The following is a 27,616-nucleotide window of genomic DNA, read 5'->3' on the forward strand; positions in this document are numbered from 1 at the left end:
GAGGAGATGGAATCGCTTTGTCAAGACTGAGGGAGACTGAGTTGGCGCGCGTAAGGGGGCGCAGGGAGTGATCGAGCGCAAGGTGGATGGGTCTCGGAATCGCGGCAGCCGAATGGTCATGAGGGTGTGCAGAGAGGCAGTTGCAGAGCCAAAGGTAAGGAAAGTCAAAGTGGTCATTCATTCATTCGTGATCAGTCCTATTTAGTTCTGAGCAACCAAAAAAGCCAATGCCTCACCTTCCCTTGGCAGAAGCTTCTCGTGATGTCTCTCTGTCCACTCCGTTTATAACCCAGTCAATCTCTCGAGCAGAAGGACCAGCAGCTTCTCTGTCTTTCGGTCAAGCGCCTCGAGCAAAAATTTAAGCGACTTCTCTCGATGTCTTCCAGTCCATACCGCGTGTACCAAGCCAAGCTCCTCGGGCAAAGAATCCAGCGGCGCAATCAAGCGGTGAAATCGAGCGGCGCGATCCACCGTTGCTGCTGGCAGTGGAGAAATTGCAATCTCTCCTTACATCCAGAACATCGTGTCGTTCAGGTTCTCGTGCCAGGGGTTGCTGTGCCTGTTCCAGACCTTGTTGACCTCGATGATGACAAGGTGGTCCGTCATGTGGGCGTATCGGGGACTGCCGTCGATGAACTCGCGGAGATGGTAGCGTCCGCGATCGCAAATTCTATCGGCGTAGTACGCAGGAGGAGCGTACGAGACGGTGTTGGTGGCGCGGGCGTAGATGGCACAGAGCTTTTGCGTCTGTTGGTGAAAGTCAGCTCGGAGCTATGGCTTCCGCACTGGGAGAGGAGCAGAGGGCAGATTGAAAGGCGAGGGTAAGGGATGGTTGAACGGGGCAGGAAGCCTGTCGGCAGGGTTGATGGTGGCAGGGACAGGAGCTGGTGACTTACAAAATCTTGAATTTCCGTCGCATTGAACCTCAGCTCATTCTGAATCACGAAGTAATGCGCTGGTTTCGAAGTTCCCTGGATGCCAGCGTGCGCGGTCATGAAGAAGTCAAAATGGTAAGGCGACGTGATGCATGAATCCACGACTGTACCGGGCGGGACGTTGTCCTTCACCGTGGGCGTACCATTGGGGAAGAGACGGGTTCCATGGCGCTTGTTGACAACCACGGCAGTCAGAGGGACATTGCGACTTTTGCCGGGGTATTCGGCCGCGAAGAGCTCTTGGTAGGCAGACTTTATGGCGGAAACCTCGTCTTGCTTGACCTCCAGTCGCTGAGCTTCGCTCACGCCATCGCGGTAGTAGATGATGGCCTGTGGAAGACACTTCTGTTGCTTCTTGTAGGCAAGAAGACGTTCTTTCACCATGACCTTCATGTTCTCAATGTCGATGATCTGCGCCCTGTCAGTTTTTGGGATTGGAATTCGACGGCAGACAAGCGACTCACTTCTCTGCAACCCTTCAATTTTCCATTGGGTCTGCGCTCACGCTGCTGCCAGCGCGAAGATCCAAGGAATTTTCCAAACGTGCCATCAACGCTACCAACGACGGAAGCAATCGACGGTGTTCCAGGCGATGACTTGGCGTCGGGATGACATACGTCTGCCCCGAGAATCATGACGTTGTTGGATATGTTCTTGCCTCCTGCGGTGCCAAAGCCAGACTTGTCCTTGTCGTTCCAACCTTTGACGGAGTTGTTGATGTTCCCGAGCTTCAAATTGACTTTCATGGCGGTGTTTTGGAGGTAGCCGTGTGTCTTGGTCTTTGAGTCCCAGTATTTGGCCAGACACTGCGACTGTAAGCCCACTGTGTCGGCCATCGTCTTGAAGTCCGAGTAAGGTCGAGTCAAGGGCGTCTCCAGCGCATAGATGACAAGTGAAGCAGAATCCTTGACGGCGGCGTCGATACCCCGACGAATCTCCTCATAATTGTCATCTTTCAAGACGGTGTACACGGGTGTGAGGGAAGAAAGCTGAATACCGAGACCCCGCAATATTTTGGCGAACTCGCGGTGAAGTTGCCCAAGGTCTTTTCCATCTCTGTTGGAAAGGTAGTGGAATCGGCCCTGAATCTTGGATCCGGTCGATAGGAATTTCGTTTCCGCTCGGAACTTCCACTGTCCATCTTGGACCTTGATCATCTGCTTGCCGGAGAAAGCAAGTGACGGCTCGGGTGCACGTCGCGAAGGGATGACGAGCATGCGCGGGTCGATATTCAAGGAGGATTGACCCAGGACACTTGATGATGATGAGCATGAGCCCACGCCAATCGAACGGAGACCATCGCCCAAAATCTCTGGGGCTTTCTCAAGGGGCTTCTGGCACGCCTGCTTGAGCATATTTGAATTTTGAACAGTGGAGAGTTTTTTCGAAGGGTAGCTCTGATACGGCAGTATTTGCAGCATCTCAGGTGCCAACCACACCTCGGGTTGGTTTTTGCCAGCCACGTTGATGCACCATGAGCTCTTGTCCATGCGAACCTTGTACTTGTTGACCAGGTGATCATAGACAGTGGTAGTCTTTCCGTCGATCTGAAACGTCTCTCTGTCCAGACGTTCACCGAAGCCGTTGATTTTCTTGATTCGGTTGGCTGTATCGTCCTCATTGGTCTTGGCCTGTCCGGGTTTGTAGTCGACATAGACTCGGACGCCGTTCAGAAGCTTCTCAACGTCCAACCGACTGTTCCCTTGATTCAGGTATTGGTTGATGAAGTGAGAGACCAGGTTTGGTTGGAAAAAGGCCCTCTTGGCGCTGTTGAGGTTGAGCAACACTTTTCCCATCGCCGGTTTGATGACGAATGAAAAGCCATGGTGGCAAACAACGAGGTTTCTGGGCGTTGGGATATTCTTGTGGTTGCTTGCTGCGTCAATATCCAGAGGGTCCCATCTGTTCTTGAGGAAGATCTTGTTGTCGACTTGAAAGCTCTCGTAGTCGCCCTTTGCTTGCTTGGCAGCCTTGGAAATAATGACTGTGAGCGACTGGCAAGCGACAGAGTTGTCCCAATCCTGGTAGCCCGGCTGGCCTTCGACATACTTCATGAGCGTGGCAAGGTCAACTTTGCCCTGGCTGTATATCGCAATGAGCTCTTCCCTGCTTCCGAACGGGACCTTCATTGTGAAGACCAGGCGGTCGTTCGGTGATGATCGGCGAACATTGCGTTGAGCTTCGATCTCAAGGTTTGAGTTCAGGGCAGGAAATGTAAGTTCCTTCCACGAAACGATTCTGAGAAGATAATCGGTTGCAAAATTCGTCTCCTGGGCGTCGAAGTAGTTGACGTTATCGAAAAAAGCCTCAATGAGTCTTTTCCGGGCAAATGGGCTCCGAGTGCGGAAATTCTCGGCAATTCCAATCGTGTAATGATGAAGGGTTTCCGGAAGTTCGATTTGGAAATGATTGGTTCGAACGTTGTTGTCCTTCTGGTCGTGACCAAACTCTTGGCGCAAAGGGAAGGTGCTCTTCGTGTCTGGGGTCGATTGTTTGCCTAAAAGCTTCTCGAAAGTGGGGCGTTCGTTCACCTCGACTATGTGCGTAGAGGTGAGAGGGAATTTGCTCTGTGGTCTTCCTGTGCGAAGCACCAGACTGTGCCTCCTCAAAGCTCTGCCGCCTATCCAACCGTCAGCTGAGATCGCACGCTATAAATCTTGCAGAAGTGAACTTACCAGAGCCCGACTGAGGACCGGAAGGTCCCGAAGAAGTAGAAGCAGCGATGGTAGAAGAAGCGCTACCCTTCTGATTGTCTTGCTTCACTTGTGGTGAAGCTGCTGGCTTGGTGCGCACAGGCATGTTGGAGGTTCCGGCAACGGGGCGTGGAGGACTTCCAGTGGAGGAAGAGTCCATGGTGAAAGGGAGGTGCCGAGAGACGCGGCAGAAGGTTTCGATACGTGAAGCCGTGTGGAGGATCAGAAGATCAGGTCACGGTGGGAGAGAGAAAGACCAGCTCAAGGTTAGCAGGATAGGGTCCGTGCCTGTTGGTTGATATATTGCAGGTGGAGGTGGAGCGGTTGCTTGCGAAGAGCAGTCGGCCCAAACGGACCACGCTAGTTGGGCCCTCAAACAGGCAAGCAGATGAATCAACGAGACTCAGTTGTCAAAGAGCGCGTTTGAGCGTTTGAGCGTTTGAGCCTAGGGTCCAATGAGCTGTCAATGCAGGTGGCCGCAACTCGCAGTAGTTGGCAAGGTTGTTGGATAATCTCGCTGTACTATTGATATACGCAAATGAGCAGAGTTTCCTCAACGCTACGACTGAGAAGATGTCAGAAGTGATGTAGGCGAGATGATCAGTTTTTAGGTGCTATCAAACGCCATGAGTTTGCACCGGAGGCAGACCTCCCACAGTCAAATGGAAACTGAAGGCAAGTCTATTGCGGTGGAATGCAGGTTTCCTCTCAGCAGCATGACCTGCACATGCTGTGCGCATAGTGTCTCATGCCATCTGATTGAAGGCCATGTCTCTTGCGCATGATCTGTGCTGGGCAAATATGGAGGCCAGCAGCTTCAAAGCCGCGTTGCCGCCGGTATATGGACCGGAACAGCGCATACATGCCCACTTCAGTCGCCACGCTTTCATGTTCTCTGTCCCCGCGTAGCAAACTATAGAGATGAAGCTCGAATTTTCATGAGCCAGATTTGATGTTTTGCGGCCAATCTCGCAGATTGTCTCCGGTCAAGCGGCTTGCAGCAAGTCGGAGTGGGAATCGACGCAGGTGGACGAGCTTGACCAATTCATGATTGAAACTAGACCAACGACAACCATTGGTCAGTGAGATCATAGGCTCTACGGTCAATCAGAATATGGATGAATCTGACGATGGCCTCGGTATGATGGGCGGCTTTGGTGGACCTGGAAAGAGATGGCGTAGGGGCAGGGTACGATGGCGACGTTGAAAGAATGCGTTTCACATCCATCAAGACTCGAACCATCATCGAAAACAGAGCAGAGGTTCAGATTGATCATGAAGAAAGATGGTGTTTGGGAGTGGCACTCGTCGGAACGATGGAAAGGTATGACGTTGAATCGGAGCGACGTCGGGGGTTTCGAGGAGGCTGCCCGTGCGAACTGGAGCACCTTCCACTGGTCAACTGCCACGACCCATCCATCCACCATGGACGGCAACAATGCCAGCACCAGGTGACAGTGATTCCAAAAGTCGCCAGACGCCGTCGCGACGACCCTCCCAATCAGAAGAACCAAAGAGTCGCAACATCTTCAGCCGACTTGCGACAGTTCCGCGTCCCATCAAGGTCCTCTTCGACAAGTTCCCTCTTGTCACCTATCCCGCATGCGAGCTCCCTAGTCGCGCCCCCCAGAATCGGGACCAGCATGCCCTGTACATATTCTTGAACGAGAATGGCGCTCTGGATGGCGGAGCTTCATACAACCCAGCATGTCTGAAGTGGCAGGTAAGAGATCCCCCGAGAGGCCGCGGCACCGCAATGCCCTGAAATTTCACTGACAGCGCCTCCCAGGCATATCTGAAATTCAGTGGCATCGATTTCCACACCGTCGCCTCCAGTAATCATGCCTCCCCCAGCGGCGCGCTGCCTTTCCTCCTGCCCGCCGGCGCGCACAACACCCTCTGTGAACAGCCGAAGCCAATCTCCTCGGGAAAGCTGCAGAAATGGGCTCAGGAGAACAGTGCCAGTGCCATCGAGGAGTCCGATGACGTGCGCTTCGAAGCTTACATGTCGCTCGTCGACCGGAGCATACGGCGCGCATGGGTAAGCTCAACGGGCTTCCAAACTCCAAAGCGGGCGACGGAATAGGGAGCTAACACGTCTATCCTTCTCCAGCTCTACACGCTCTACCTTACCCCGAACTTCGCCTCGATCGCGCACCCGCTGTACATTGAATCCACCTCAACCAATGCCTTCGTGCGCGCGTCCATCGCGCACGACCTGCGCCTCGCCGCCGAGCGCGAGCTGCTCAAGCACGGCGCCGTCATTGACGCGGAAGCCATCTACGCAGAAGCGGAAGACGCGTTCCGCGCACTCGAAACTGTGCTAGCTACCGACCAGTGGTTCTTTGGCGCTGAACGGCCCGGCTTGTTCGACGCTTCCGTGTTCGCCTACACCCATTTGCTGCTCCAGGAGCTTGGCGATGGATGGAGGGAGAGTAGGTTGGGCAACGCAGTGCGTGCGAGACAGCGGCTTGTGAGGCATCAGGAGCGCATTTTCGAGGCATTTTTCAAGTGATCTCGCGTGGAGAACAAGAGGTCGCGTGAGGTGCAAAAAAAAGGGAAAGGCATGTGTAAGGCGAGGGCAGCTGAAGGATGAGGTGCCCGCGGACTGTGTAGTAGAGTGCACCCCGCGGGATCCTTGTATTCCCTAGCGCTGATCTCATTCGCTAGGACGGTGCAGGAAGAAATGCACGTCGTCGAAGAGCGTGAGTCATCGACGACTGCGCTGGACAACACGGTAGCGCTTCACGCCATGTCGCGCGGTCACGAGAAGCGGGGAGGTTGTTGTATTTACCCCAGCCACTCCCCCCTTTGAAGTTGATATCATCACTCTTCTCTCCGAGGAATTGACAAATAAATTAATACTCTCTATTTACTCCACGTCCTGATACTTCTCTGTCATGACTCACTTGGCTGTAAACGCTACGTTTGACGCCTCCTTGATCGATCTTTCCGAGCACACATTTCGAGGCTCCGAATCCTTTTCCACTATCGATACTGAGACTTCCGATGCGGATGCAGCCATTGACCAATCGAGCAAGCCCAGCAGGGTACCATTGTCTACCAAGGACCCTTCAGCAGCACGACCAATGCCGGCACCAAGCAAACCTGTTCGGAGCGAGCCTCATGTGCCAATCCGCTACATGGACACCACTTCAGCCTACGACGCGTGGGCATGCATCTACGACACAGATGGTAACATTCTGCAAGCTGTAGACGACATGGAAATGGAGACACTGCTTCCCCGATTCCTCGACCTGGTGTGCTCACGCGCGGTGGACCATGTCGACAATGAGCCGCTCAGAATTGTTGATTTGGGATGTGGTACTGGACGCAACACGGTAAAGCTCTTGACAACACCGTGGGACAAAGGTGTATCCAGTGTGGATATTGTAGGAATGGACGCTTCGGCCAAGATGCTGCAAGAGGCTCGCCGGAAGCTTAGGTACGTCTTCGGTGGATTGAGTTCAAACCAGATTTCATAATCATAGGGGAATTGAGAGGAGAGGCCATGTCTAACGCGCACCTACCAGCGCCGTCACTCAAACCCAAGCAGTAACACGAGTCGACCTTACCCTTGTGCAGCACGACATTTTGCATCCTAATGATCCGAGCTCATCTCCGCATGCCCTGCCTTGTGCGGCTCATGCTGTCATCTCTACGCTCGTCGTCGAACATCTTCCGCTGCCCGACTTTTTCCAAGCTCTTTCTCGACTGTTGCTCCCAGGCGGATACGCGCTAGTGACCAACATGCATCCAGAAATGGGGGCAAAAGCACAGGCAGGGTTCCTCTCGACAGACGAGCAAGGCAGAAAAATCAAAGTGAGGGGAAAGAGCTGGATACACGGGATCGAAGAGTTGATATGCGCTGCGCAACGGGAGGGACTGGGGATCGTTGGCGAGGTGGTAGAGCGGGCTGTCGGGGAGGATATGGTCCGCGACGGCAGGGTCAGCGAGAGGGGTCGCAAGTGGATAGGCTCGGAAGTGTGGTTCAGCGTCGTACTGCAGAAGAGAAGATGAGAGAACGGTGGTGGACGAGTCGTGGGAACAAGGTGAGGGGACTTCCGCAAACACCAGTCCGGATGGGGGAGTGCTTGACGTCACTTCGATTTGTCTGCTCGGGCTGGTGCCAAGGCCGTGTCATGGCAGCGCAGTTTGCGCATTGTTTTGAGGCGTGAGAATTAAATAAAGGGACAGGTGGTGAGAGGGCTTATCAAAGAAAATGGTGTCTTCGACTCACTACTATAGCAGTGGTGAGGCAGGCGTGGGGCCTGGACTGGGGTGGCCGTTCGCCGGGCCAACGAAAGCGGTGCGCCGTCAGCCAAGCTTTAGGTTCACCGACCTCCCTCGTGCCCATCGGCTGCAGCTAGCCCAGTCAATCAACCCTTGACAATCCAACGTCCAAATCCTGTCCTGCAAAACACTCGACCTCCGTTTGCTTGCAGATCGCCCGGCGCATCGCTCGCATCGCCCGTCGCCTCTTGTCCCAAATCCAACCCGCATCGGAGGAATACCCATTTAGCATCAACCACCACCGACAGGTCGACACGCCGACACGCCAACCATGGCTTCAAGGAGAAAGGTTCTGCTCAAGGTTTGCATCCACAGTCTTGGAGCTGCTAGTATGCGTCCTGACATTCTTGACAGGTCATTATCCTTGGTGACAGCGGTGTCGGCAAGACCAGCTTAATGAACCAATATGTACGCATCCCTTTGGAGCTCCCGACAGCCTTTACCACGCGCCCGCCTCTCCGCAACATCTATTAACGAGTCGCTCGCTACAGGTCAACAAGAAGTTCAGCGCAAGCTACAAGGCGACGATTGGTGCCGATTTCCTCACCAAAGAGGTCCTGGTTGACGACCGCCTCGTCACCATGCAGGTGGGTGGAAAAGCAAGAGCAGCGCAGGACGACAAAGGCTGATGCGACAATAGCTGTGGGACACCGCGGGTCAAGAGCGCTTCCAGTCTCTCGGTGTGGCCTTCTACCGTGGTGCCGACTGCTGCGTGCTGGTATACGACGTGAACAATGCAAAGAGCTTCGACACGCTGGACAGCTGGCGCGACGAGTTCCTCATCCAGGCCAGCCCCATGGACCCCGAGAGTTTCCCATTCGTACGAAGCCCTCCGTGCTGGTAGTCGTAGCTGCATACTGACGCGGAGCAGGTCGTCATTGGCAACAAGATTGATGTTGAGGAGAGCAAGCGCATGGCATGACTACCAGTTACTCGTACGTAGACCGAGACTGACGGGGCTATAGATTTCGACGAAGCGCGCCATGGCCTTCTGCAACTCCAAGGGTGGCATCCCCTATTTCGAGACTAGCGCCAAGGAAGCTATCAATGTCGAGCAGGCTTTTGAAGGTGAGCAAGCTATAGCGACGGCCAGCTTGACACGGCTAACGGCACTGCAGTCATTGCAAGACAGGCTCTCGCGCAGGAAGAAGCCAGCGACTTCAACCAGGACTTTCCCGACACGATACCCATCAACCTCGACAATGATCGGGACGGCTGCGCCTGTTAGCACCGCTAGGTCGACAGCCACGCCGGTTCTTGTATAGAAGGCGAATACAGCAAAGGACATGTTACATGACTGATTGAGCTTCATGGCCAAGGCGTTTTAGGCTTCATTTGTTTACGGTTTTCAAGTAGTGCAGGAGGCCGCATTCTTGGCTGGCGGGTGGAATAGGTAGTCGAGAGAGCACTGTACATATCTGCAACACGTCGTCAACAACAGTGAACCCCAAAGCGTGACAGGCGATAGCGACACATGACGAGATGGTCGGGCAAAGGGCATGGGGTGATCTGTGGCACGGGGCTCCCTCGTTCCGTTGGTGCACCCACGCGCCCCAGCCGAAAGTGCCGCCTCGCGCTCCTACCAGGCAGATCAACTCTCCTCGTCCGCCAGCCAGCTGAGCACCTCAACTCCTTCTTCCCTCTCTCCCTCATGCGCTGGATCCGCATCTGGTTATGTTCACTCGTCGGAGACGTCCTCCTCTAAAGTCCTGGTGCGGAGAGCAGCCCATGTCGACCTAGCACACCCACTCCTTATCATCGTGCATTTTCCGTGGTCCTATTACCCTGGTCATTCCTTATCCCCATTCCCACCAGTCGCCCTTTACGGAGTACAAAGACTTTGGGGTTCCCCGCCATGGACACTGCATTTCCATTCCGACCTGCCGGGCCCGCGCGCACCCCGTCGGCCGCCCTCTCAACAACAGATCTCGGAAAGAGAACGTGGACTGGCAGAGGCACCAGCAGCATGGGGTTGCCGCAAGCATGGCGTCACACGCTGGGCATCGCGCTCCTGCTAGTGACTGTGGTGCTGTGGACCGCGTCCAATTTCCTGGCCAGCGTGCGTAAATGCGCCGACTTGTCCCCCCCCCCACTCTTCTTGCAATCCAGCTAACTTGGCCGTCTGCAGACCATCTTTGCCGACAACACGTATTCGAAGCCGTACTTTGTCACCTACGTCAACACGGCATTCTTCATCATCCCGCTGGCACCGGTACTCGTGCGGCAGTGGAGGCAGGATCCGAGCAAAATCCAGGCGCTGGCAGACGTGGTCAAGAGCGGCCTCAAGCTTCGGCGTACCTCGCCGGTGGTGGCAGAGGAGCAGGCAGAAGAGCGCGAACGGTTTCTGGGTCAGGAAGAGTCGTCGATTGAGGATGGGATGATCAATTCGCGGACGCTGCTCACAGGCGGCCCTGACGAGGCCGCAGCCAAGTTGTCGTTTATGGAGACGGCGCGCTTGAGCTTCGAGTTTTGCTGGCTGTGGTTCGTGGCAAACTACTTCACCGCCGCCTGTCTTGAGCATACGACCGTCGCTTCGTCCACAATCCTGACCTCCACCTCGAGCATCTGGACGCTCCTCTGCGGCGCCTTCATCGGCGTCGAGCAATTCACGGTTCGCAAGCTCATCGGCGTCTTCGCCTCGCTCTTCGGCATCGTCCTCATTTCGACTGTCGATTTCTCTGGCACCAACAACTCGGACGCTAACCGCGGCACCTTTCCAGCCAAGTCCGGCGCTGAAATCGCACTTGGCGACTTTCTCGCCTTTCTGTCGGCCGTCATGTACGGCTTCTACGCCGTCCTCATGAAGAAACGCATCGGGGACGAGAGTCGCGTCAGCATGCCGCTCTTCTTTGGGCTGGTCGGCCTCTTCAACGTGCTGCTCCTCTGGCCCGGCCTTGTCATCCTGCACCTGACGGGAATCGAGCGCTTCGAGATTCCGCCGTCCGGCCGCGTGCTCGCCATCGTCCTCGTCAACAGCACGTCGTCGCTCGTTTCCGACTTTTGCTGGGCCTACTCGATGCTCCTGACGAGCCCCCTGATTGTGACGGTCGGCTTGAGCATGACGATTCCCTGCTCGCTCATTGGGCAGATGGTCATCAATGGCCAGACGAGCGACTGGGTGTACTGGTTGGGCGCCATCGTTGTGCTGGGCAGCTTCGTCTTCATCAACCACGAGGAGTCGAAGGAGGAGGAGGAGGAGCAGCTGCAGGCCGTCGATGCGGCGGTGCTGCCCGGCGAGCCATTGCGGTAGCGTGGGCTCGCACAAACTGAAGACAGGGTAATCCGCTGTGCCAATCGATACCCCTACGAATCTCTGGCAAAAGACAGACAAAACCTTTGACCTCTGTCCCTGTTTCTTTCCATCCGACTTCTTTTCGTCTGTGAATCTTCTTTGGGTTGGTTCTTGGCGTCGCCTCCTAGACGGAAACTCATGTACATATCTATCTCATTCGGCGTTCTCTACACTACATGCTTGGGCGGAAATCAAAGCGTCGTCCGTTTTTCTCTTCGTGTCCAAATTTTTCTTGGTCTTTTCTTTTGATCCTTTGGACTTCATAGCGTGGATTGTATTGGACTGGATGGGCAGAGAGAATTCGCACGTGTACGTGGCTGACAGTATATACTGGCTGCGTGCGAGCGTGCGCAGCGGCATGCCGAGGTATGCAAGAATATGATGCATCTCTAGTCTGCTGTGTGGTGTCTCTGTGGATGAGTGAAAATAGCTCGCCACAAATAATCAGCTTGGATTTCTACGAGGGCTCTGGGCCCAGCGCTATGCTAACCAATGTCATAATCAACGGTTTAGCATAATGGGTCTGAACGAGGAACAAAAGATGTTCGGAGGCGCGGCTGATGGGCGCGTTGATGCTTGCCGGCAAAGACTTGCAGGAGAGGGGAAATGGAAATTTTTAATCGGCCCAAAAATGAAGAGGTATCTACCCTCACTCACATGTCGCCAAAATCGTCATCGTCATCCAACTCTTGCCTTGCAGTCTTCTGCTCCTCGCGCTTCTTCTCCGGTGACCGCGATCCCCTCTCCCTCTCCTGGCTCGGCCTCCTCTCACTCTTCTGCTCCGCAAATTTTGCTTCAACCCTCTCCCCTCTCGAATCCCACTTTGCCAATTGCGTCGGCTTCACCTGCACCTCGCCGCTCTCCTCCTCGCTCCTCATCCACTCGCCCATGTACTGCTGCACCTTGGGGCCCCAAACGTCCTCGCCGGCCTTGAGCTCCTCCCACTCGAGCACGTTCTTGCCCAGCTCAAATTTGGCCTGCTTGGTACGCTTGAGCGCCGTCATGACGGCTATGCTGTCCATGGAAACGGCCAGTTCGTGGAGGAAGCTGCGCACGTAGAAACCGGAGGATGCGGTGATGCGGATGCGGGCGGCGGGCGCTTGGGTGCCGTCGGTGGCCGTCGTTTCGGTGGGCTCGTCGGCGCGCGTCTTCTTGATTGGAGGCTCGCTGGTTGATGTCTGGTCCTCCTCGCCGTCGCGTTTTCTCTTCAAGTCTCCAGATTCCGCAGCATCGTCCGTCTTCGAGCTCTCGGCTCTCCGCGCATCGCGGTACTCTTTTGTAATTTTGGAGAGCGAGGCCTCAATCAGGTTGTCGGCGTTGGCCTTCATCTCCTCGGGGGCCTCCGGCTCCGCCGACGCATTCTCCAAAATGTACTTTTGACCGTGTGTACCACCGGGCATGAACTCGAGAAGCTCCAACTCCGATATTTCGACGGGTCGCTCGTCCAGATCGGGGATATCCTTGCCCTCGCGCGCATACTCGTACATCTTCTTGCCGTTGACCTTGATGGCCGAGAAGATGGGCGGCTTCTGCATGTGCTTGCCACGGTACACATCGAGCGTCTTTTCAATCAACTCCTTGGTGATGTGGCTGTAGTGTCCGCGCTTCAAAATCTTGCCACACACGTCGAACGAGTCGGAAGCGGCGCCGAAGAGCACCGTCGCCTCGTACGTCTTGAAGCAGCCGCCCAGAAATTTCGAGAGGGACTTTGTGCCATTGCCGATGCCGACGACGAGGATGCCCGTCGCCAGCGGATCCAGCGTGCCTCCGTGGCCAATCTTGACCTTCTTGGCGCGGTTGGGGCCCTTGGGTCTCCGGCCGTTTTGGCGCTTCCAGTCGCGCACGCTGCGCTGTTGTTCTTCGAGGAGCGGTTGGAAGGTTTTGGAGCGGTCGAATTGCGCGCTGACTTCGTCGAGGACTTTTTGCGAGCTCATGTGGTCCATTGGATCTTTGGGCTTCTCAATCGTCGGCTTGTTGATTGCTGCAAGTCTGCCAATTAGCTCCGACTTGGAAATAGGTTAGATGTGAGTCTGCGCATACCAAAAACTCCTTGGAGGATGTGGGGGCTGTTGGCTCGTGCCATGGTTAGTCGCGATGTGATCACTCTCTCAAGGTAGTAGTATGGTTTCTTCATGGAGGAGAGGAAGCGTTTAGTTGGGGAAAAAGTAGCTTTGGGGGAGCTAAAGAAAGTCTGGGACCGAGAAAAGGCGCCGGCCAATCACCGGCCGCTCAGCCCTGGTGATGCCGCGCACGGGTCGTTGCCGCAACAGAAAGACCGGGGAGAGGAACGCGCCCGCCGCGGTACAAGGCCATCTCCGCTTCACCTCCGCTGCCTACCACCGCCAATCCATTTGCGACGCGCAGTACCAGCATGTCCACATCGACTGCTGCGTTGAATCACGAAAAACTCACCGCAAGATGCCCGTACACGAGTCGGAAGTCCTGAAACCCCACGATCCAGCCATCACCGACGACAATGAATGGCCCGAATTTGTCCTGTCCAATGCGGAAGTACGCGACGTCGAAACCAATGCCATATCAACGCTGCTCCACGCAGACACCCTTACGCCCGTCAACGTAACAGGACGCCTCGAACCTGTGGACGCGGACCTGGCCCACCTGCTGATAAACTCTCAACCACGCGGAACCCAGCTCGTAGTCCGCAACGTTACGCGCTTCGCATACGGTCAATACGAAGATGGCGAGGTGGCAATATGGGCTGCTGGTGAGGCGGGCTGGTACAAGATAAAGCCTTCGCGCAGCTTTCGCGGCATATTCGAAGGCATGGTTGATGCCATCGACGTGCTCTACTACCTCGCGGACGTCTATCGCGAAGGCGACCTGGACGGCAGCGCAAAGGGAATTTTCAACCGCCTTGCAAAGGAAAGGCCAGAGAAATATCAAAACGCAAAGGCTGCAAAGCAGATGATCTATGGTCACAGAGAGTTTCTGATACTTTCCATGCTCACGGGAAAAGAGTTGGACGACCCTCCATGGATTTACACGGACATCTTTTTGCGTCTGAAGGCCGAGTTTCCCGATGACTATGCGGACATGGTGCGCAAGAAGGCGGGCAAGAAGCGCATTGAAAGAAAACAAAGGGCAAAGTCCTCGAGCCAGACAAAGACTGCCGCCGCCGCCCAAGATGTCGAAATGGCTGATGCCCCCGCGGCGCGGAAAGAGTCTGCCCGACCGACCCCAATCAGTTCTGCACCATCAAAGAAGGATGGACCGCCCAAGAAGGACAACAACTGGTGGGAGACCAAGGTGCTATGGGAATTGGTGCAAAAAGCAAATGACCAAGGAATTCTGCCGCATGACGATCTGAGCATCGACAACTGCGCCAAGGTCATGGTTAGGAGATACGAGGTCGATGACGAGGCGGTTGCGGCCGACTACTTTCGAGCACACGCTTCGAATTTGATGTGGATGATGGCGAAGAAACGAAAGTCAGCGGTCGCGTGGACTGAAACAGTCCTCTACACTGAGCTTTCAACCGCTCGACTTGCGCCGGCTGCCCTGAAAAGGGCCTCTGAGCTCCAGGTCCGTCGGAGAAGAGATCCGCTGCCCGACCCGGCTCCGACTTTACCAGCTGTCACTGGTATTGAATCTAGTTCTGAGGAAGACATTGTAGAAGTGCGCCGAAGAGCAAGAAAGGGCAGGTCTTCGATTTTGCGACCTAAAAGCAGCGCAAACTACTCGGGCAAAGGCGCCAGTGGTGGCAAATCGCACCACAGGAGTAGCGGAGAAGAGAATGGAAGCGACTCAGACGATGCAGGCCTCCTTTCGCCAAACAAACGCAAATCTCAAAATGACTGGGAAACTAGCCAGCGGAAGCGCTCTCAGGTGCGGACCGCTCAAGGCCTCTCTCCACCTGAATCGGATCAGGAAGATTCCAAGGAAAAGCTGCCGTTGCGGTGGAAAACACCGGCGGCCAACCGAAGCTCGCGAGCTAGCACCCCTCTTGGCAGCTTCTTGCCATCACTGAAATCAGAGGCTCCTCCTTCCGTGGAAGCAAACTCGCCAGGCGACATTTGGCGCTGCACAGTTGATGGATGCGTGCATAAGGTGTATGGCGCAAGCACGGAGCCCTCACAGGCAATGATCGCAGAGCATCTGGATCAGCACGATACCAAGAGGAAAGAGGCGATTGATCTTGTCAAGTCGGAGGAGCTGCGGAGTAATCTGCCAGTAACGTGAGTACCGCCTTTGGATTCGCAAAGCTATTCGAGAGAACTTTGGACTGACAAAAACACCAGCAATCTCATCAAGCGCATTCGCGAAATGGCAGACTCCCAGGAGAGCATGCTCCAACTGGGTCTGGGCGGATCCAGTAACGGCGCCGGGGGCCCTTCTGCCCCGTCATCACTCCGGCAGCCCATCCAACGTCACTTCTAATCTCTCCGCATCTTTCTCCTCTCCGGCTAATCCCTCCTCTCCATCGTTCCCTTGTACAAAAAACTCTTGATCCACCTCCTCATCCCCACCCCTCTCTCTTGTAACAACACGACTTCATCATCTGGTTCTGGTCATCTTGGCGTTTACTTTTGGGGAGAACGGCCGGCGCACTGCGGTATACCTGGGCTAGGGCTGGCACTTTATCTCAGCTAGATTGGCAAGCGACGCGACGACACGCGTCTTGGCCTCTTTATCTCATCATCTCCTTCCTCTCCTCTCCTTCTTTTGCCGGGTCGTGATGAGAAATCTGAGTTACTTGGCACGCCTCATCTTGGTGGATAGATTGAGGCGCTTTAGTGCGGTGGTATCCACAAGCAAGCCTCAGCATAGAAGTGCAGTGCAATTCGAATTGATCTGAAGTGAGTTTTTGCCTTTCCTTTCTTAGCATCTTTTGCAGTGTTGAAAGCTATGTCATGCATCTACGAAATTTGTGGGTTCTCTAATCGGGTGTCCAAGAGAACAGTGGTGTTATCCCAAACCGTCGTCGCTCGCTCTCTGCTGATTGTATGACTCGAAGGCTCTCCCAAGGTATCTGCGAGTCCAGGGAGAGGTCGATCATGGAGCGTTAGTAAGCGACACCGAAAAGATCAAAAAGAACAGAACAACAAAACAAAAGATGATAGCCGTGGGATTCGAGCTTGCATCCGAATCTTAACCCGATGAGCAAATCACAGCCAGCACTGGAAATCATCTGGTCACATGTGATTCACTACTCAACTACCATGAAGGTGAACTGGATTTTACAAATTATATCCTCAAAGGAGGTGATGCCACCCATGTATTGACATGGCAGGTGACTTACCGACGCTTCTCCGGCGAGCCATGAACCACTCTTTGCAACAGTCCCCTGACTCCAACTTTCCTATGACTCCAAATCTCAACGGCTGGTTCGGCAGTAGATCTAGCGGGCTTCGCTCGATGGCCCTCGAGTATATAAGACTGCCTTCCCTCCCATCCCCCAAAAATTTCTTTCCTCAGAAGAGCCACCGTCGACGGACGCGGTGTAAAACAAGTCCTGAGTCGTCGACGCCTCGCTTGCGTATTATACGGCTCCCCCTGTCACAGCACCAATCATTCCCGGAGAGTACACTAGCTGCTTCGCTTCGGCGGCGGCGGGCGTCTCTCGTTGTCAGACTGAGCTGTCAATGAAAAACAATAATTCTCAGCCGAGATGCCACACTGCCGAAAGGGGGTCCCTCGCTCTCGCCCCTACCACACCACTGCACGCACCCCCCGTTGTCTGCTCTTCTCCGAGTCCAAGGATGCTCGTCAAAATCCTGGGTGGGTGGATACGGCCTCTTTTTGAACCTTGACGCTCGAGCGCCTCTGGGCTTGCCCACGCGTTCACGTCACAGTGTCGCCCTCGTAGCACTACCGAGGGCTGATGCGAACGCTTCTGCGTTAAATGCCTTTTCATCGAGCGGTTCGCCTTGCGCGGGCCCTCGAAGATGAGGATGACGGAGAGGCCAATTTGAACGTACTACTCTGGTTGAATATTTAATCGCATCAAAGGCTCGTCTCGTTTTCTGACGCGTTTGCCACTCTCTCCTTCCACGATGGTTTCTTCACCTGCTTCTTCGTCTCCTCGTTCCCGCGTACTTCGTTCGGGATTCAAGTTGCTGTAGCCAGACAACATCAAATCGCCGCTTCCCTTTCGAGCACTCATTTGGGCCTTGCCTTGCCACACCCTCTCCACACTGTCCGTCTTCTCATCTCAACAACCTCGCAACTTTCCTTCTCCCTCGACCGCATGGCAGCTTTATGCCTTCCCTCATCATTCGCCCTTTCCCCCTCCATGCGTTGAGTCATCCCTTCGGACCTGGAGAATAGATCCACCCGTATTTTTCCCGCTTTGGTTCGCACCATTCCCCTTTTCGGCTTGTCCTTGGCAGTGTGCTGCCGATGGGCGACATTTCTCGAAAGCATTTGAATGGCACGGAGTCCACCGAATCAACTCATGGCAACCGTTTCTGCACATTTACGTCCACCACCAAATTCTACATCCCAGGAGAGCGCTCAGGCATTCGGACTGCGTCAGACAGAATTCCAACATTCAACCCCTGAAATGGGGAACGAGCGAGTAATTGCTCGGATAAAGATCCATGTAAGAAAGCTCATATTTTCAAAGCATCTGGGTGAAGATGACGACTATGGAAGCTAGATAGACTGGAGATGTGTCTGCAAGACAGCGCAAAATCAGGGGCAGCGCCGCTTTTTGTCTGCAAGCAACGCTTTGACATCTAGTCATGACACTGGGCTCGCGTGTCTCTCTCCCTCACTCTTACAATTTCACACCCAAAACACACATCCTGACGACCTCCGCACCCTCATGCGCCACACCCCTCTTTCCCACCGTCTCACTCTCAACACCCTCCTGACCCTCTTCTCCCACACTCACATCCTCGCTCCAAAGGCCAACAAAGAGACTGATGCGTATCCACGCACACCGCGCCTCCAACCGCCTCAGCGTCTCCCTGTCCAACGCCGCCAGCTCTACGGCTGGGAGCCCGAACAGCTCCTCCCACGCCTCCTCGCGCCAGACGAGCTTCCCTGACGCCACGCTGCCTGTCTCGTCGATAATGTGACCAAGGATTCGCGGGTTGAGGCGGAGCGTGACGAGTCTCGCCGTCGTTGATACTGCCTCTGCTGGATGTGCCGTGCCGCTGTCTAGCCCTTCCCAGGAGGACCAGGAGGAGGGCAGTGACTGCGACTTGTCCGTGCGATTGGATGATGGGGGCGAACAGGAAGGACAGGTGGTCGTGGCGGTGTTGGCGTGGAGTGCAAAGTTGCAGCGGCTGCAGTGGCCGCTGAAAAGGTGGTGGCGTTGGTGCATTGAGACGAGGTTGAGCGGCATCAGCAGGACCGAGAGATAGCCCGTCATGGGACAGGAAGGGCGAGACCGAGCCATGGCGTCGAGCGAGGCGAGGGTGTAGAGGACGCGGTTGACGGGAGTGAGGACTATCTTCTTCGTCGTGCTGTCTGCAATTTCGTCCTCATTGTCGGACTCACCATTCTCGGTGACGGTCGTAAACTGTGCTTTGAAAGTCTTGTATGGAAAAGGGGGATTGTTATCCTGTCTTCTGCGCTGGCGAGCCGCAAAGGCGCGCAGCCAGAGAGCGTCGCGGACGGGCGGATCAACGTCTACAGTCGTCGCGGATGTGAGAGCCAGCCATGTCTTGGATGACGTAGGGTTGGTGCGGTAGCCCGGATTGGTCAGCAGCAGGACCGTCTGGCTGGGCTTCCAGGTGCTGGCCGAGTACGTGGAGTGGTCCCAGAGCGTGAGGGTCGCTTCGGTGCATGTGTTGTCGAAGAGGTGGACGGTGACGTTTTCGGTGACGGTGTTGTCTTTGCGGGTCACTGTTGGAGAAGCGCAGCGTTAGTGGGATAAGCCCTTGGAGATTGGAGAAGAGCGAAAAGAGCAGAGATGCACACCCTTCTTTCTCGCACCCACACTCTTGACGCAGGCCATCACCCTCGCATCCGGGACATCGACGCCTCCTCGTGCAAAGCCTTCCAATGTCATCAACTCTGCCTTCGCAGCTTGCCTGCTCCACTTCTCGACGCCCCTGTCCTCCCACTCCTCCTCGTTCTTCACCTGCACATGGCACCCACGGTCCCTCTCCGGAAAGACACTGGCGCAGAGCCTCGCAACAGCAGGCGCCAACTTGCCATCCTCACTCAACCCAAGATGCGTCGTCCAGACTGCGATCTTTGCGCCCAGCCGAATCGGATATTTAGTGTCGGCATACCACAGACGCACAGTGACAAGGCCGGTGCCGTCGAGCCCGCGCAGTATGAATCGCAAGCAGCCTGTCGCGGCGCGTGGCTTTTGGTTGTTGTTGGCGAAGTGGAATATGTTGACGACGCGCCCGACAAAGGTGATAGCGGCGCTGCTGGGTGCAAGAGACGCGATGGCGACGGATTGGTAGGGTCGCGTGCTGGGCGCCACAAAGAGCTGCTTGTAGTCGGTTGCGGTGGTGGTTTTGGGAGATGTTATGGAGCGCTCGGAGGATGAGAAGCCGTCGCCGGCGACAAAATCCGTTGACGCCATGGCGGCGCTGAGCGGGGCGAGATGAGCTGAAGGTGAGCTGCTCGCGGGTGGTTTGGAGGGTGAGGATGAGGGGTGAGGGCTAAAGTAGGATTGAATGGAAGCAGATTGGGAAGGCATTGGACCGCTGGTGGTAAGAGCGAAGATGTGGTGGGTTGGGTGAGCAGACGAGAAAAGTGAAGAGGGGCATTCTTCGAAATCGACAATTGTGGCAGTAGAACCTGACTGAGCCGTTACGAGTGAGGCCTCACGGCTCGTTTACAAATGCCACTCCACAAATATTCAAGTCTTAAAAATGATCTTCAAATTGGCATTGAATGAGTGACTAGAGTCAGGTGTTCAAAAATCGCGTTGAAGCACATTTCCGCTTCGGCCGCAAGCACTCATGTTGAATGCAGCACCCAGCCAAACACTCACCATATTACCCCATAGCAATACTCCCGCTCAAGCAAAAAGCTTGTGCTCCAGCGTCATGTCGTTCTCGGGCTCGAGGCCGACACAAGCGCGGAAAATGTTCAAGACAGCGTTACGCTGCTTGCCAAGGGCATTGACAACGGGGGTGCCCGGCGGCGTGAGCGGAGCCTGTCAATTGGTCAATACAAATTCGTCGAGGTTATTCCAGCAGTAGCAATCTTACCTTGAGCATGAAGCTGAGGACACTCAGGACCGAGTGGAAGCCCTTGAAGGCCTCGCCCTCGCGCCTCCACTGGATGCGAGTCATCATCTCCGCCACAAGGACGAGGTCGATGATGAGGGGACTGGCGAGCAAGCTGTCCTCGCAAACGTTGAAGATGCTGATGGTCTGGTGGCCGCCCATGAAGATCTGGGCATAGTACTCGTCGAGAGCGCGCTTGTTGTCGCCAACCGCAGGCATGTACTTGATGACGACCGTGTGATCCGGGTGCTCGTCCTCCTCGTACAGCAAGTGGTTGGCAGCCACCATGTCGTCGACGACGTTGCTCTTGCTGATTTCCTTGCTGCGGAACTGCCTCTGCGACGACAGGTTCTTGCCATCGTTGTTGCCCAGGTGGTTGTACGACGCAATCGACGTCAGCTTGATGCCAGCGTTGATCATGAACTCGACCAGCGCCGACTTCATCTTGGTCTGTCCAGACTTGAAGTCGTCGCCACCGACAAAAGCGCCGTGCTTCTCCGCGAGCTGGAGGGCTCCCGGCACAAACGTGTTTTGCGGCGACCCGTTGATGAATGGCGTGCCCTCGAGAATCGACGCCACGGCAAAGACGGTCGAGGGCGACACCTCAGCGTGGCCGCTCTTGATGGCAGCCAGCAGGTTGTCTGCCGTGTCGTTGACGCCGGGAACCATATCGGCGTAGCGCTCAGTGTTGGCAGTCCACTGCACAATCACCTTGTCGAGCCCATTGGCCGCCTTGAAGTCACGGATGTCCTGGCGGATCTTCTCGACGTGGTCCCAGCAGGCAACAGAGCCAGGCAGCACGTTGTCGGCGCGGTCCTCCTGGTTGGCAGCAATAAAGTCGGGGTAGTAGATGCTGGGAAGGGGCTTCATGCCAGCCATCTCCTTGCGCACCAGCTGCTTCAGGGTCGGCTCCAGAACGCAGGCCCGGTCCATGGCGTCGGCAAGGTTCATGCCGCTAATGTCCCATCCACCAACCACGAGGTCGTTGGGATGGACCATGGGCACGAGCTTGTTGAAGGGGATGTTGACGTCCTTGCCAGTCTTTGCGTCGGTGCCAATCTTGACGGTCGAGGCCATGATCAGAGAGCCATAGTAGTTGGCGGCTTGCTTGCCCTCGCGAGTGTCCCAGACGAGACCACGCTTGTTGGCAATGATACCGGCAGTGACGGTGGTACCGTTATTGCCGCCCCAGCCAACGAGCATCATGCCGACCTTGGGGACCTTGCGGTCAACCTTGAAGTCGTACACACTCTCCTTGGGGGTAGCAACGAGCTTGCCATCCTCGGACGTCTCAATCGACGTGGTGCGGTAGGTGTATTTGGTGTTGATTTCGTTGTCTGTGTAAGACACGTTGGGCGAGTTCACCGCAAAGATTTCGCCGGCCTGGGCAGCAGCCGAACGGCCATTGCCGTTGGCAACATCGCAGTCTGCATGGGGAGCCATTTTGGGGTAGAGGTGATTCGAGGCTGAGCTGTGGATACTAGCTTATCTGATGTAGGGGGAATCCGATGCTCCTCCAGCAGGGGAAGTGCGTCGGCCGGCGAAAGGGTGGTGAACACTGTGGGCGCCGTCAAAACACATTTCACAGCACGGCAGCCTTGGGATAGAGTCGACTCCAAGGGCGGCAAAAGTTTACTCACGAGTTGAGAAGATTGGAGAAAATGTTTAGGTCTGGGCAATGGCCCCTGAATGTTTTTGCAGCGATTTGGGAAAGCGCAGGAGGTGTAAATTGCAACGAAACTGAGCGGTCTGTACAGAGGAAAAGAGGTGGTAGAGGACGGCGCGTAGGCAGCTCTTTATACGACACGGATAGCTCGACCCAGCTTGCCCCCCATCAGCTCATCAGGGTGCCGACGCAAGCACAGCGGGGCTCCCACAATTCGCTCGTCCGGGCCGGGCACCGCATGTGCGCGGACGGACAGGATGCAGCCACCACCAGGGACCCGATAAGAAGGCCTTGCTAGGCCGAAAACGACGGCTAGCGCAATTTAGCTCAAGTAATAGCAAGCGGATCTCGATGGGCCAGAGACCCGAGTCGCACCGGAAGCGCGGTCAACGAGCGCGGCACGGAGCCGTCCAAGCCTGGAAGCCGCGGGATGCCCATATTGGCTTTGTCTGCATCCTGGAGGCTGTCTGCCGTTGGCCCGCCAAGAAGCATTTCGAAATGAGATACCACAAACAGACGTACTCGTTCGCGCGTGCAGAACCGACGTGTAGACCGGCGGCGTTCCTGTGGTTCTGCACTCCACATACGCTGGGACCCGTCACGCGACGTCAGCGCAGCTTGGCACCGGCGCGTTGAGCTTCCCCTTTCGAGCCGGAGCACCGGAACACGCAGCGCAAGCGTCGACGATGCGCAACTTCATGGCCTCGCTCTGACTGCGTGCATGCCACGTATCCTCATCAGGCCTGCAGTGCCAGTGAACCGTGTGGTAATGGCAATTAGCCAACGCTTTTGCCGTAGGCAACTATTGCGTCGATAACCGGACGCCCTGCGCTAACCGGTGCGGTCGGGCGCACAAGTTCCGAGGGGGGAACACCTAGGAGAGGGGCTGCGAACACCAACATGCTGACGGGCGAGTTGGGCGCGAGAAGGTCGTCCAGGGTCCAACGAGGGGTAAGAAGATTTGGAAAGAAACTGTTTGACTGATTCTTTTGACTTGAGAAGGAAAAGCGACTTGGAAAGGAAACGTGGTTGACGGCGGTCCGCTAGACAGCGACGACAGCTTCTAGCGCACCAGCCGAATCTTCCAGCCAACGAGGTGAAGAACGAACAAGAAGCATAATGGAAAGAAACTTGACGGTCTAGAAGCGTATTAGCAGCACATTCGTCATTCTCAATGTCGGTGCCAAACGAGTCGCAGTTGACTGGCCATAGGAGAAGCAGAGGTCGAATGCGTCACGACGATTCAGATGAAGCCATTTCACATCTCTGGCATCAGAAAAGCAAGACAACAAGCAGTTGATATCGTCAGCCCAAAGAAGAAGCAGAGGTGAGGTTGCGGACTATATATACAGACGCTGTCGCGCCGGATTCCAGATTCCGACCTCGCTAAACTCCATCCTGCCTTTCGCTGGGAACCAAATTCCGACAGCATTTTTCGACCGCCTTGGCCACAACACAACGACCATCGATCTACCCAACGACGCAAGGACATGCAAACAAAATGAAATTTTCCAGACACATGATGGTAGAGTACATGGTAAATGAGATGCTAGAGGGAAAAGAGCTGTGGCGTGGGTATAGCAACAGAGAAGAAAAGTCCACCCGCCGCCAGCTAGCTGCCACCCACGGGCAGCGCTGCAGCGGTCCACCAGTAAGAAATAGGGTATAAGGCATTTACAAAAGAGGAAGAGCAGCGGTAGTAGGAAAGATCGCTCAGAAAATGGCACGTCAAAACATGGTCCGTCGGCATCTCGTCCATCGCTCCAGCCAGTCGCAGCCGGAACAACGCGACCAAACCGCGGATGGGCTCTCGTCCGTTCATCAAGTCCCTCTTTACATCATCATCAACCGAGTTCGCCGCCTCTCTGGATTCCTCCTCGCGCCACCGGGCATCAGCATGCCGCCCCTGCCCGGCCCGCTGTTGGCTTGCCGCGCAACGTGGAACGCGTGCCTCTCGCAGTACGCAACGCCCATGAACTCGAAGTAGTCGTCGCGCAGAGTCACGCGGCAGATGCCGCACTGGAAGCACTGCGGGTGGAATTTGGCCCGACGCTCCGACTCGACGTACTGGCCCTCGATTCCCGTGTCGCAGCCACAGCAGAGCGACCCGTTGTTCTGGTGGTAGTGGCGCGCGCAGTATGGCTGGTCATTGAGGACGTAAAAGTCGGTCGTTACGAAGGGGGCGCGGCATGTCATGCACACAAAGCCTGGTGGGCCGCGTTAGCATTGTATTCGCTTGAGGATGAAACATTCGCAATGCGCATAACTTACATTGTTTGTGCCAGCGCCCGGAAAGGCTACCGTCAGCCGCCTTCACGCTCTTACCGACAATTGCCTGTCCGCAACCACGGCAGTTGCCCTTGGTCGGTCTAGTAGTGCGCCTGCCAGCAGAATCAGCCCGAGGACGGGCCGGCGATTTGGGCGCTGAGACCGGCATAGGAGGCATGGGAGGCTTCTCGACGCTCTCGCGAGCTGGCGGGGGCGCAGGCTTTTCAGCGCTTTGGAACACGGTGGAAATCTCGGGGAACGCCGACGAATCCGACGGTCTGAGACTGATGGGAGTGAAGAGGCCCTTTTGAATGGCGGGGTCCATGGGAGATTCGGGTTGGTCAAGAGAAGGGGGAGGCTGGACAGAGGTGTTGATCGGGGGAAGAGGCGCAGGTCGCGCAGCTTGTTGCAGATTTTGCCGACTTGGGCTCTTGCGAGGCACAGGAGGCAGCTCTGCATTGAGGTCTGGACGGGAGGTTGAGGGGTGAAGGCGAGGTCCGTTAGAGGTGCTTGGGCGTTCAACCGGCATGTCAAAGCGGGCAAAAGGGGAGTCTGGAGCGTCAAACTCGTACGGCATTCTCGGGCGCTCATTTCCTGGACGGCCATTCGAGGTGCGCGGGCGATCCGAGTACTCAGAACGGTCACTTGCATATGGCGACAAGACCGGAGGCGCTACTGGAGGCGCTTGACGGTTGCTCACTGTCGCGGAGCGGCTGTGGGAAGTACTGGGTCGACTGCTTCGACTGCTCGAAGTTCCCGGGCGACTATCTGAAGTGCCAGGTCTCCCACTCGAGGTTCCTGGACGGCTACCCGAAGTACCTGGGCGCTCAGTGGAGGCCCCTGACCCGTTTGAATCAGTTCCTCGTCGGCCATTGGCCGTCCTTGGTCGCTCGATGGATGCGCCAGAGCGGTAAGGCTCGTAGAGTTTTCCACTCGATGGCTTGCGACCAACGAAAGGATTCTTGTCAATCGCCCTGGTCGAAAAGTCTGTTGTTGGCGTTGAACCGGCAGAAGTGGGAGGAGTTGAGTTGGTGCTGTCACGGCTGCGCCCATCAAAGCCTGAACTCTCAGAAGAAGCGGAATCAGAAGGAGCGTGAGACAACGCAGGAGGTCGTCGAAGACCTGTGACGGGCAATGGCGGTGCGTCATCGTAGCCAGGGCGCATGTTGTTGACGCCTTTGCTCGATGTTCGTCGCGGGAATCTTCTTGCGTTTTCACTCTCGAGACGCTCGCTCGGAACGTAAATTTCCTTGGCTTGGACCTTGTTCGGGCTTTGCCACCACTCTGGGACCGAATCATTCGATGGTGGGGGAGAAGAGAATTGAGGAGGTGATTGAGGGATTTTGTCGGAGGGTCTGCGCGGTAAAGAGATTGGTGTTTTGGCAGTAGAGATGGACTCTTTGCGGATTGTCAATGGCCTTGGCACAACAGGAGTAGGCGTCTTTTCTTCTTGCAATTGCTCGAGGAACTCGTCGACGTCCTGGGGTCGCGCTGGCCGAGCTGGAGGTGGTCTCGCCTTGGGTCCTTGTGGCAGTCCTACCGGAGCGGCCTTCTCTGACGAGACCGTCGACGCATGCCGGCGATGGAAATCACCAAATGAACCGCGAGTCGAACGCGATCTCGACCGGTTCCTCAAACTACTCAATGTCTCTGATCGTTTGTGGAACCGGCTGCGAGACTCTCTTGACTCGTCCTTTTTGGGAGGTGGCGGCGTAGCTTTTGGGGGCGGTGAAGGCGGTCTCTCGTACTCATCAAACGGACTCGCGCCAAGAGATCCAACGGGAAATTGATCACGGGATGCCTTTTTCGGTGACGGCTTCGGCGATGGTGATGGCCTTCGCTGGTCAAATGGACCGGGGGCAATGGCGTTCATTCTTTCCAATATATTGCCACTTTTGGGAGGTCTGGGGCTCAGAGGGGTTCGGCTTGCACCAGATCTTGGTGTCCTTGGCAATAATCCACCCTGAGATTTGGTCGGAGATTCGGGGTCCAAGGCGTTGGGATCGAGAAACGGTGAGTCTGGTATGGGTGGTTAGAGCTGAGGGTCTGGCAACGGTCTCGAGACAAGTACTCACTTGCTGCTTTTGAATCAATGTTGGCTGGTGGCGCTGATCGACCTCCTTTCAGCATACTGGTCGAAAGCTCAGCTGCGCGGTCGAAGAAACTCCTCATGGATTTCAGACCGGCCTCCTGAGTTGGTGGTGGATCTGGGGCGGCTGATGGCGCAACCGGGGTTCCAGCGCAGATGTGGTCGGCCAACATCGAGATTTCCACCTCGACGCCACAATCCGAACACTTGATGCCGGGCAAGAAACTGACCGGCCTCATGGTGTCGGCCATGGCTGGCGCTGTCGGCGGCTGGCGCCGTCCCTAGTGTTGGTGCCTCTTGTATGCGATGCTTGGTTTGGTGGACTGGATATGTGCGTTGGTTGTTGGAAGGGGGCAAAATCACGCCTTGCCGGCATAGACGCAACTCGCGCAGAAGCAGAGCCAAGTGGCTCGGTAGATGTTTTTCAACTGGGACAAAATGCGGGAGCCTGAAAAGGCTGGCGGGAAAAGAGCGGCCAAGACGGTCTTGTTGTGGGAGTTGGCGAGTCGGATATAGAGTCGGGAGGAGGTATCAAGACACGACGGGATGGAGGAGGGAGAAGTAGTTCAGAGATCGAAACAGAGATGCAAGACAAGAGAGAAGGATTCAGTAGCGGCACAAAGCACAACGTCAGCGGGGGGATGGGGTGTAGCAGCAGAGAGGGATAGCGGATTGGGGTGCAGGCCAGAGCATTATTAGAGAGCTGCAGAGGCGTTCGGAGGAGGCTTGAATGGGGCAGGGGACGAGCCATGTGGGCATGGAGCTTGGCCTGGCATGCGTCTTGTGCGTGCTGGAGCATTCGGTGCTCGAGGCATCTCATGGTGCAGTAGCTGGAGTCTCGTTGCTGTCGCGGGATTGAAACTGCGAGTCAATGTGTCGTCCGGCCGGCGGCGCATGCTCGCGACTGTGGCGGCCATGGAGTTGGAGCGACGACGACAGCAACAATGACCACGAGGATGTGAGATATGAAGATTTTGCAGGGAACAGAGCAGACTTCGGCGGTTGTTGATGGTTGAGAGGTGCCGATTCGGGCGGCGTGCCTCCGGATGCGGAAGCCCCTGATGATCCCCGGGGTGCCTGACTCAGCCTATAATGGCTCCACGGCCAGTCAGGACGCGCGCCCTGCGTAAATATGGGCGTAAAGACGACCAAACAAGGGACCCTTATCTAGACTGTGCCCGGTCATATCTCGACATCTCTTGGTCCCTCTGTGATGATT

The 27,616-nt window shown here is 55.8% G+C and overlaps 10 protein-coding genes across 10 annotated transcripts; 5 read left to right on the plus strand and 5 right to left on the minus strand.

Moving 5' to 3' along the window:
- Positions 1-151: 151 nt before the first annotated feature.
- On the minus strand, positions 152-2,673 carry BKA78DRAFT_318842 (ribonuclease H-like domain-containing protein). Its single transcript, XM_066888812.1, has 3 exons — positions 1,400-2,673; positions 897-1,346; positions 152-747 (listed from the first exon to the last, which is right to left on the minus strand). The coding sequence occupies exons 1-3, from the start codon at positions 2,423-2,425 to the stop codon at positions 508-510; spliced, it is 1,716 nt and encodes a 571-aa protein (XP_066742682.1). The 5' UTR covers positions 2,426-2,673; the 3' UTR covers positions 152-507.
- Positions 2,674-4,957: 2,284 nt separating this feature from the next.
- Positions 4,958-6,473, plus strand: BKA78DRAFT_318846 (mitochondrial outer membrane protein). The gene is made up of 3 exons (XM_066888813.1): positions 4,958-5,351; positions 5,418-5,669; positions 5,742-6,473. Exons 1-3 carry the CDS (start codon positions 5,067-5,069, stop codon positions 6,141-6,143), a joined length of 939 nt encoding a protein of 312 aa, XP_066742683.1. The 5' UTR covers positions 4,958-5,066; the 3' UTR covers positions 6,144-6,473.
- Positions 6,474-6,528: 55 nt separating this feature from the next.
- BKA78DRAFT_297166 (S-adenosyl-L-methionine-dependent methyltransferase) lies at positions 6,529-7,648 on the plus strand (the record flags this gene model as incomplete). Its single annotated transcript, XM_066886724.1, has 2 exons — positions 6,529-7,073; positions 7,162-7,648. 2 exons carry the CDS (start codon positions 6,529-6,531, stop codon positions 7,646-7,648), a joined length of 1,032 nt encoding a protein of 343 aa, XP_066742684.1.
- Positions 7,649-8,192: 544 nt separating this feature from the next.
- BKA78DRAFT_332363 (small GTPase superfamily) lies at positions 8,193-9,149 on the plus strand (the record flags this gene model as incomplete). Its single annotated transcript, XM_066889975.1, has 7 exons — positions 8,193-8,222; positions 8,276-8,329; positions 8,413-8,508; positions 8,562-8,741; positions 8,793-8,837; positions 8,887-8,989; positions 9,040-9,149. 7 exons carry the CDS (start codon positions 8,193-8,195, stop codon positions 9,147-9,149), a joined length of 618 nt encoding a protein of 205 aa, XP_066742685.1.
- Positions 9,150-9,887: 738 nt separating this feature from the next.
- On the plus strand, positions 9,888-11,171 carry BKA78DRAFT_297168 (uncharacterized protein; the record flags this gene model as incomplete). Its single annotated transcript, XM_066886725.1, has 2 exons — positions 9,888-9,980; positions 10,050-11,171. 2 exons carry the CDS (start codon positions 9,888-9,890, stop codon positions 11,169-11,171), a joined length of 1,215 nt encoding a protein of 404 aa, XP_066742686.1.
- A 695-nt stretch (positions 11,172-11,866) lies between these two features.
- BKA78DRAFT_354353 (pseudouridine synthase) lies at positions 11,867-13,296 on the minus strand (the record flags this gene model as incomplete). Its single annotated transcript, XM_066891716.1, has 2 exons — positions 11,867-13,194; positions 13,254-13,296. 2 exons carry the CDS (start codon positions 13,294-13,296, stop codon positions 11,867-11,869), a joined length of 1,371 nt encoding a protein of 456 aa, XP_066742687.1.
- Positions 13,297-13,631: 335 nt separating this feature from the next.
- Positions 13,632-15,611, plus strand: BKA78DRAFT_354354 (uncharacterized protein; the record flags this gene model as incomplete). Its single annotated transcript, XM_066891717.1, has 2 exons — positions 13,632-15,409; positions 15,473-15,611. 2 exons carry the CDS (start codon positions 13,632-13,634, stop codon positions 15,609-15,611), a joined length of 1,917 nt encoding a protein of 638 aa, XP_066742688.1.
- A 2,452-nt stretch (positions 15,612-18,063) lies between these two features.
- Positions 18,064-19,608, minus strand: BKA78DRAFT_242891 (uncharacterized protein; the record flags this gene model as incomplete). Its single annotated transcript, XM_066883942.1, has 4 exons — positions 18,064-18,308; positions 18,414-18,646; positions 18,704-19,028; positions 19,104-19,608. Coding segments are annotated over 4 exons (1,308 nt in total), but the record flags the coding sequence as incomplete, so codon positions are not given.
- A 393-nt stretch (positions 19,609-20,001) lies between these two features.
- BKA78DRAFT_165109 (inositol-3-phosphate synthase) lies at positions 20,002-22,145 on the minus strand. The gene is made up of 3 exons (XM_066883158.1): positions 22,015-22,145; positions 20,357-21,932; positions 20,002-20,301 (listed from the first exon to the last, which is right to left on the minus strand). The coding sequence occupies exons 2-3, from the start codon at positions 21,815-21,817 to the stop codon at positions 20,164-20,166; spliced, it is 1,599 nt and encodes a 532-aa protein (XP_066742690.1). The 5' UTR covers positions 21,818-21,932; positions 22,015-22,145; the 3' UTR covers positions 20,002-20,163.
- Positions 22,146-23,873: 1,728 nt separating this feature from the next.
- BKA78DRAFT_354357 (uncharacterized protein) lies at positions 23,874-26,648 on the minus strand (the record flags this gene model as incomplete). The annotated part of the gene is made up of 3 exons (XM_066891718.1): positions 23,874-24,247; positions 24,312-26,327; positions 26,384-26,648. 3 exons carry the CDS (start codon positions 26,646-26,648, stop codon positions 23,874-23,876), a joined length of 2,655 nt encoding a protein of 884 aa, XP_066742691.1.
- Positions 26,649-27,616: the final 968 nt, after the last annotated feature.

The sequence above is a fragment of the Phyllosticta capitalensis genome, assembly GCF_038381095.1.
Source record: "Phyllosticta capitalensis strain CBS 128856 chromosome Unknown BKA78scaffold_7, whole genome shotgun sequence".
NCBI classification, from domain to species: domain Eukaryota; kingdom Fungi; phylum Ascomycota; class Dothideomycetes; order Botryosphaeriales; family Phyllostictaceae; genus Phyllosticta; species Phyllosticta capitalensis.